This window comes from Camellia sinensis, chromosome 9 (genome assembly GCF_055761805.1).
Source record: "Camellia sinensis isolate YWXY chromosome 9, ASM5576180v1, whole genome shotgun sequence".
NCBI lineage: Eukaryota > Viridiplantae > Streptophyta > Magnoliopsida > Ericales > Theaceae > Camellia > Camellia sinensis.
This window is the reverse complement of record NC_138969.1, coordinates 83,216,584-83,226,012: the sequence shown is the minus strand read 5'-3', so window position 1 is coordinate 83,226,012 and position 9,429 is coordinate 83,216,584. Positions and strand designations below refer to the sequence as shown.

At 36.4% G+C, this 9,429-nt stretch overlaps 1 protein-coding gene across 1 annotated transcript; it reads right to left on the bottom strand.

Moving 5' to 3' along the window:
* Positions 1 to 730: 730 nt before the first annotated feature.
* On the bottom strand, positions 731 to 4,382 carry LOC114298665 (oligopeptide transporter 5). Its single transcript, XM_082887194.1, has 7 exons — positions 4,190 to 4,382; positions 3,337 to 3,776; positions 3,078 to 3,175; positions 2,411 to 2,983; positions 2,056 to 2,314; positions 1,663 to 1,845; positions 731 to 1,573 (listed from the first exon to the last, which is right to left on the bottom strand). Exons 1-7 carry the CDS (start codon positions 4,263 to 4,265, stop codon positions 998 to 1,000), a joined length of 2,205 nt encoding a protein of 734 aa, XP_082743320.1. The 5' UTR covers positions 4,266 to 4,382; the 3' UTR covers positions 731 to 997.
* Positions 4,383 to 9,429: the final 5,047 nt, after the last annotated feature.

Genomic DNA, 9,429 nt, shown 5'->3' with positions numbered 1-9,429 from the left:
ATGGATGAAGGCAATCATGGGGCAATTATCAACCAGTTTGTGGCTTAGTAGGTTGGTTTGTAGGAGATGATGCTTACAAGGTTCTCTATTGATATGCGGCTTAGAGTAATGAGGGGCATGTAGCAGCATGGAAGAGAGTTAATTCGACAGGCAGAGTGGCAGGCTTAGTAGAGTTTGAAAGCTTGGAAGTGAGGAGGCAGTTACAATTGCAGTTAGAGAGTTGTAGGTGCAGGTTTGAAGGAGCCATGTGATCATGGGGCAAAGAAAGAGGAGGAAGTATAAAAGCCGGAAGTTTGCAAAGAATAAGACATCAACAACACAACACTTAGCTTTTAGATTAGCTTTTATCTTAGGAGTAGTTCATCAATTTAGGAGTAGTTTATCAACTCTTAAACTTTTTGAACTTTGGTGGTTTCATCTTGAAATCATCATTTGTTTACTTTGTTTACTCCATCTTTCTTGCTTATTGTAACTTTCGTTTCAAAGAAATCCTTATACTTTCATGACATTCGAATCAAAAAACACAGTGGCTTGATCTTTCGGTTTGATTGTTTGTTTAAATTATTATGCAGCTTACATACCCATCACAAATCTCTTTACTCATCTTTTTTTTTTTCTTTTTTCTTTTTTCTTTCTTTTTTTTCTGATAGATGAAGTCGTGACACTATCAAAACAAATACCTCTGTCCTCACAAAATTTCTTTTTCATAAATTCGAATTGAAGCAGACCATTTTTAAAAAGAGAATAATGCATTTAAGTTTCATATAGTACCATTTTCTCTTTTAGAGAAGTATAGGTATACAATTTTTGGTGACTGCATTTAAAATTTACAATATTCTATACAAAGAAAGAGAATTAATGTTATGCATTCACACAGATACAGTACATAAAAAATAACCAGGAAAGCAAAATGAACCCAATTTTTAAATTTGTTATTATAATAATTTTTTTAATGGAAAACAGGACAGCCTTGAACCACAATACCAGGGGCAGTAGGTCATTTAGCTAGAGGGCAATGATCATCTAAAGCCATGCCCCACCATTTGATTCCATTGATATCCCTAATTTGCAAAGTGAAATAGCATAGAATGGCCATGAAAGCAACCCCAGCATCAAGTGCAGCAGAGAGAATATAGTTGTGCCTAACCCACCAAGCCTTGTATCTCCTATATACCACAAAATTGAAGGCAATACCCACAGCCAACCAACACCTATAGTTCACTGCCTTCACAAGTGGAAAACCCCCTGCACCTCCTATAAGAATAGGCATGTTTATCAATTTTATCCACTTTTTCTCCGGATACTTCCGAGACAGTAACCAAACCGGCAGTGGTGCTATTGCTCCGATCAGAAAGAAATAGTTTATCTTTTGATATAACCCAAGGCTTCCAAACATTCGTAGTGGACCAACCACCCCCCATATCACCGACGCGTTGTAGAAAAAATCGTCTTCAGGGCACGTCCACGGGCTTCCTTGTGGCAGTTTTGATGGATCACATATGTTTTGCACTGTGCTCAGTAGCCACCAAGCCGTGCCAAAGTAGACTGATGATGCAACTATTGTTCCTACTAACTGCAACATTAATTAATATTGTATTCATTACAGTTGATTAATAACCGAAGTATTTGTAACAATTTAAGGACACAAATAAATATAATTACCTGAACAACAAACATGGATTTCGGAGGGACTTTCATGTAATGGCCAAGCTTGAAATCTGAGAGAAACATGATTGCTTGTGACATGCTTATGTAACCGTAAGTTTCGAAGGTAACATTGGCAAGAGGTTTCCCCGGGTACATGAAGCCGATAATTAACTCAGTGATCACATATAGTCCCGGTTGCTGGCTTGCCCAAATTAAGACAATTTTAGCATAAAATCTAACAAAAACCTGATTATACATGACGGTGTTTGTATATATAGATTTCTACTAGCTGTGAGTGCAAATGCAATACCTTTGCAATTTTACATCTAACAGATGATTCGATGAATGAGGACATAAGTAGAAAAATTAAAAGATTGAGGACTATGAGTGTAATTAACTGATATGTACCTGGTTTGTGGTAGCTGTAATGACGCCGATAGGCAAAGTGAAGACAAAAGCCAAGGCCATTGCCAGTAGGACTCCCCAGTAAGGGAGCTGTAATTGTCTGCCAAACCCTTCACAAGCAAGCATGGATAATCCAACAACCAACATCAGGATCGCGTAAAACCACCATTGAGGCACCACATCGTAGTTTTTCTTCATCAGCCTTGTATGTACATCCCCTATCTTATCTTGGAACGATACCTTTGTTTGTTCCCAAATTGTCCTGCCAGTGCCAATCAAATGACAAATTGATTGCGATCAAGGACACTCATATACATATATTTATTCGATCAAATGAGGGGAAAAGATATAGACATACCTCCCATAGAAGAGTGCAACATGAGATAATGTAGCAGCCAATGCTGCAAAGGTTAAACCATAAGAGAATACAAACACAATACTTAGATTAACTTCGCTGTAACTATCATATCCTTGTTGATTGAAATAGAAGGTTGTCTCGTTCAAAACTAAGGAGACATTGTAGAGTCCTCCTTCATCGTTGAACACATGCGCAGAAACAATTGGAAATCGCTTTGCTCCAAACAAGTTGGTCCAGTAAGCAGTGGGGATAACTATGTACACAAATACTATGTAACTGACCAGTATGTTCATGATGGCAAATCCAGGAGTGGCTAAAGGACTTCCTACGAAACCAGCAACTGTTGACCAATCAAGCGCAAACGAGCCTATGCCTAGGCCACGTAGACCAGAACCAATTTGTTGGGCTGTCACTGACTTCTTCCATATCCAACAAATGAATGACAAAGCAGTGATCGATGGAAACAAGTAGTTAGGAACGATGTAGTATGAGAAGCTTGATACGAGGACTACAACGAAGAATTGAAGTCGCGTAAGACCTCCTTTAGGCCTAGTTTCACCATCGTGCAATGCCCTACAGTTTTCAAAAATAAAAATGAAAAATGAAATAGATAAAAAGGAACAGAAAGAAAAAAATTGTTTGTATCTGTGTGAGAGAGAGAGAATACCTAAACAGGGAGACCTGAACCAGATTGGCAGGCCACCACATATATGGTGAATCAACTAGAAACTTTCTGAAAATACCAGCCCATCCGTATCCGAGCATCTAAAACAGAGATAGTTTTTAGTTGAAGTGGATAAAGTGATACTGACTAATCATTTAAACTTAAAGTTTTCAGGGTTATTTATTATATAAGTATATAATAACAGATACAAAAGAAGAGACTTGCAAATGAAGATTGTAAAGCAGAGGATTGGCACACGCACCTGGGTAGTTTGTGTTAACAACATGGCTGTAAGAGGGTGAAGTTGGCGGTGATAGAACGCCTTCACTATGGTAATAATACCCACTGCGAGAACATAATTTGAACCTGAATTGGCGAAAATGGTGATAAGGACATGCTCTTTCAAGTTGAATGGCCCTGGATTCAATGAAAATGACCATTTTGTTGCTGGGATTCGAATAGATTTGTTTGGTAGATATGATGCCATGAGCTTTCCAATTGGAAGTACGGCAATTTGGGCTGAAACAGATGAAACATATAGTGGATTTTGTCGATAACCAAAGAATTGGTTCAAGAATGCCAGAATTGAGCAAGAAATAATCCCCAAAAACCATGTTCGAAATGTCAAGCAAGGTAATGTTGGATCATCTGTTATTGGCACTGTGAGGCGGACTTCCTCAATTGGACAATCATTCTCCTCATCTGCACAAACTTTTGTTTCATTATATACTAATTGATCTCAGAAATTACAAATATAAAATTTGCTCTTGTTAGCTGTTCGTAAATTAGTGTTTGACTGGATTGTAATTCAATCTAGAAATGACATGGATTACAAACTGAGCTATTACTTGTATAATTGTATTTGTCAAGTAAATAGTGAGACTCAGACACTGAATTTACTCCTTGCTCTAATACCATATTAAATTGTAAATCACCAACTCATCTAATACTATAGCCGAGTAAGAGAAGTAAATCTAATTAGAAGAAGAGCGCGTGAAGGTATAATTACATGAACATACGGTTTGATAATTTTACTCTTTTTTTTTTCTTTTTCTTTTTTTTTTCTTTTTTTTTTTGTCATATAAATTATAATCTAGAAACGGGGCAATGCTCACCAGATATTTCAGCAGTGAGAGTGTCTGAATCAAGTTTCTTGGGCTGATATGAGTCTGACAGAGAAGACTGCTCCATGCTTCAACACAACACAAGTGGTAGTAGTAGCAGTAGAATAGACAATGTTATAGTGTGATGAAATGGAAATGGAATTGATTGCGTACGAGTGTTTGATTTCATTCTGGCCTCTTTCTCTTTGTTTTCTTTATCACCATTTCATATTCTTTAATCATCTTCCTGTTGGGTCTATTCCAGTTTTTGAGTTAGGAAAATGACCCAATATTCTGTTAAGGACAATATATGATTTCTCACTAGTAAATCAATCAATGAGAATAAAAATTAATACGGAAAAATTAAATCAATAGCAACATAAGAATTCTACGTGGTTCCTTCAACGTGAGGTACGTCTATGGAATCAAAATCCAATTCCACTATCAACCAAAAAGTTTCCAAATAAATACAAACGAGACATGAATGATCTTACAAACTACCCTTAGGTGAATTCCAAATAATCACAAATAAACAAGAGGAAAAATCTCACCAAATAAATGAACAAAAATTTTCAAAACAGAGTTATAGAAGATCCAAAATAATTAACCCAAATCAAAGCAACCAGTTGAAGATCCACTGACACAATGTCTGAAAGCACCAATGAAATATTCCAAGCAACATAGAACAAAGCATAACCACCGAATTGATGTGTCTAGCCACCGTTACTCCTTCGGAACAATATATATATATATATATATTATTGACTATTGGGTTTTTATCAAAACCCTAACTGTTACCAAATTGAATTGGGCCTCCAAAAGTTAGATTTAATTTATTATAACTATATTATAACCAACACCAAGCCAAACTAAACTCTTTTAATAAATCAATTGGGTCTCATACTCCAATAAGGAGATATACCCAACAATTCTCTTCCTACCGACTTAGGTGGAGACATCAACCATACCGGCCAAAGTTTGACACTTTAAATGTTTGTCCCTCGACAAAGTCTTAGTCAACATATCCAAAATATTATCATCCGTGTGAACTTTTTTGAGTTGTAACAATTTCGAATCTAACACATCACGAATCCAATGGTATCTTACATCAATGTGTTTCGATCTTGAATGAAAAGTAGAATTTTTACTCAAATGAATAGCACTTTGACTATCACAACAAAGCACATACCTTTCTTGCTTTAAACTCAACTCTTGCAAAAATTTCTTCAACCATAACTCTTCTTTGCAAGCTTCCATAATGGCAATAAATTCAGCTTCGGTAGTTGAGAGAGCAATATATTTTTATAATTTAGATTGACATGCCACAGCTCCCCATGCAAATGTCATCACATACCTCGAAGTAAATTTCCTAAAATCAACATCACCGGCCATGTCAGAATCTATAAACCTATCAAGCATCGACTTACCATTTCCAAATCACAAACACACCTTCGAAGTCCCTTGAAGATACCTTAAAATCCATTTTACCGCTGCCCAATGTTCTTTATCCAGATTAGAGAGAAAACGACTCATTACACCAACGGAGTGAGCAATATCCGGCCTTGTACAAACCATGGCGTACATTAAGGAACCAACCGCTAAAGTATAAGGAATTTTTAACATCTCTTCCTTGTCTTTCTTACTTGTAGGACATTGATTCGAACTAAACTTGAAGTGACCCACAAGTGGACAACCAACCGGCTTTGCTTTATCCATGTTGAACCTCTCAAGAACTTTCTCAATGTAGCTTTCTTGAGACAACCAAATTAGCCCCTCTTTGCGATCATGAACAATTTTCATACCAAGTATTTGCTTTGTCGGTCCCAAATCTTTCATGGTAAAAGACTTGCTCAACTCCAATTTCAACCTGTTAAGCATGGTAGAATCTTGACCTACAATTAACACGTCATCAACATAAACCAAAAGAATAATAAATTTTCCATCCGAAAAAAATTTCACAAACACACAATGGTCCGAAGTAGTTTTAGAAAAACCATTATTCATCATGAAAGAGTCAAATTTTTTGTGCCATTGTCGTGGGGCTTGCTTGAGGCCATACAATCTTTTCTTCAATTTGTACACAAATTTCTCTTTCCCTTTTTCCACAAAACCCTCTGGTAGCTCCATGTAAATTTATTCTTCAAGATCACTATGAAGAAATGCGGTCTTCACATCAAGTTACTCAACTTCAAGGTTCATTCTTGCGGCCATGCGAAGTACAACTTGAATAGAAGACATCTTCACAACCTGCGAAAAAATCTAATCAAAGTCAATACCTTTCTTTTGCCCAAAGCCTTTCATAACAAGACATGCCTTGTACCTCAGATTCTTGCCATCATTTTTCAATTTGAAGACCTACTTATTTTTCAGAATTTTACTCCCTTTAGGCAACTTCACTAAATCATAAGTATGATTTTCAAGTAAAGAATTCATCTCCTCTTTCATGGCTTTTTTCCAATCATCTTTCTTTATATGCTCAATTGCATCTTAGTAGCTCTCAGGCTCTCCTTGATCGGAAATCAACACAAATTCATTGCGAGGATACTTTCTTGAAGGTTGTCGGTCCTTGTAGATTTCCTCAACTTAAGTTGTGGTGGCGGTTCTTGCTTTGGATGCTCTTTTTCAATTTTTAGCTCAACTTCATTAGGATTAGCTTCATCCTCCACATCTTCAATAGGTGGCTGCACATCTCCCCCATTTTCAACATCAACTGAAGATGAAGGAAATGGATTCATGTCAATGAGATTACTAGTTTTTAGCTCTGGTTGATCACCTTTGCCAAGTCTTCAATTGTTTGGTCTTCAAAAACACAACATCATGACTTTGAATGATTTTCTTGTCGATCGGATCCCACAATCAATACCCGAATTTATCACGCCCATAGCCAAGAAAAATACATTGTCTTGACTTACTATCAAGCTTGGACCTCTCATCCTTTGGAATGTGAACAAAAACTCGACAACTAAACACTCTCATGTGCTCATAAGACACATCTTTGCCAGTCCAAACTCTTTCAGGAACATCACCATTGAAAAGATAAGAATGAGACAAATTAATCACGTCAACTGCTGTCCGCATTGCCTCACCCCAAAAGGATCTTGGCAATTTAACATGTGAAAGGAGACACCTTGTTCTTTCCATAATGGTGCAATTCATCCTCTCAGCAACGCCATTTTGTTGATGAGTCTTCTTAACTATCTTTTGGTGTCGAATACCTTAGCTACAACAATACTCATCAAATGGCCCAATGTATTCACCACCATTGTCTGTTCGGATGCACTTCAATTTATGCACTGTCTCCTTTCAACCATGGCCTGAAAAAGTTTAAATACATCTAGAACTTGATCTTTAGTTTTTAGTATAAAAGCCTAAACTTTCCTTGAATAATCATCAATGAAAGTAACAAAATAAAGTGCACCACTATGTGTTCTAACTTTTAAAGGACCACAAACATCATAATGAATTAACTCCAAAATATTTTCTTTTAACATTTTTATGAAAAGAAACATTATGTTGTTTACCCGCCAAACAATAAACACAAGTTTTAAGATGTGTACCTTTCAAACCGAATAGAAGCTCTTTATTGAACAAAACTTGCAGCACCTTTTCACTCATGTACCCAAGCCGCTTGTGCCACAATTCGGTAGAAGTATCATCTTCAAGTGTATTGACAACATGTTTACAAATTTTTTCTTGCATCAAATAAAGTATATGAATCTTCTTGCACTTAGCCACTACCAAAGAACCCTTTGTGAGCTTCCATATTCTATCACCAAATTTGTTGTTGTAGCCTTCATCATCTAGCTTCCCAGTAGAGATCAAATTAAGGCGAATATTGGGAACACGCCTCACATCTTTAAGCAACAACTTACAACCCAAATTTGTTTTCAAGCAAACATCACCCATGCCAATAATCTTAGACAAACCTTCATTACCCATTAGAACACAACCATAATCTCTTTTGGTGCAAGTAGTGAAGAAATTAACTCGAGAAGTCATATGAAAAGAAACACCATAATCAATCACCCAATTGCTCTCTTGACCCACAAAATTGATACAATCATCTTCACAAACGACCATGAGATCATCGGTAGTAACCACCATTGTGTCTTCTTGCTTCTTATCTACACTCTTGTCATGTCTTTTCTCTTTGTTCTTGAACTTTCGGCATTCCCGCTTCATGTGCCCTTTCTCATGGCAATAATGGCACTTAATGTCTTTCTTTGAAAAAGAGTCATCTCTTGATTTGTCACGACTTTGATCATGACCATGAGGAGTCTTACTCCACTCCCTTGTTTTACTTCGCCCTCTCACAACAAATGCCTCCGAATGAGAGGAACCCACTGATTTTTTTCTAGTTTTTTCATTCAACAAGCTACTAGTGACTTGACTCATTATAACAACTCCACCAGGTGCCGAATTACTAACCGTCACAACCAAAGTCTCCCAACTTTCGAGCAAAGAACATATAGCATCAAAACCTGCAACTCATCATCAAAAAAAAATTTCATAGAAGCAAGTTGGTTAACAATACTCTTTATTTCATTCAAATTTTCCGAAATGGGGCTGCCATCTTTATTTTTAAATTAACCAAGTTATGAAATAGAAAGGCTTTATTTGTGGTTGATTTTCTAACATAAAGGTCTTCTAATTTTTTCCATAAATCATGTACTAAAGTTTCAGTAGCAACATGATGAAACACACTGCCATCAATCTATTGACGGATAACACCAACGACTTTTCGATAAGTCCCTTCCATTTATCATCTTTCATACCATCGGGTTTGCCACTATCACCCACAATAGGTCTATACAAATCTTTACAAAATAATAGGTCCTCCATTTTAGTTTTTCAAGTTACCCAATTGCTTTCATTGAAGCTAGACATACGACCCACATTCCCTTTCATTTATTTACACAAATAAATAAACCCAAATAAACTGTAAGTTTTGATACCAGTTGTTAGGGACAATATATGATTTCCCACTAGTAAATCAATCAATGAAAATAAAAACTAATGTGAAAAAATTAAATTAATAGCAACGCAAGAATTTCACGTGGTTCCCTCAATATAAGGTACGTCCACGGGATCGAAATTCGATTCTACTATCAACCAAAAAGTTTCCAAATGATTATAAATGAGACATGAATGATCTCACAAACCACTCTTAGGTGAATTCCAAATAATTACAAATAAACAAGAGGAAAGACCTCACCAAATAGATGAAAAAAAGTTTTCAAAACAGAGTTGTA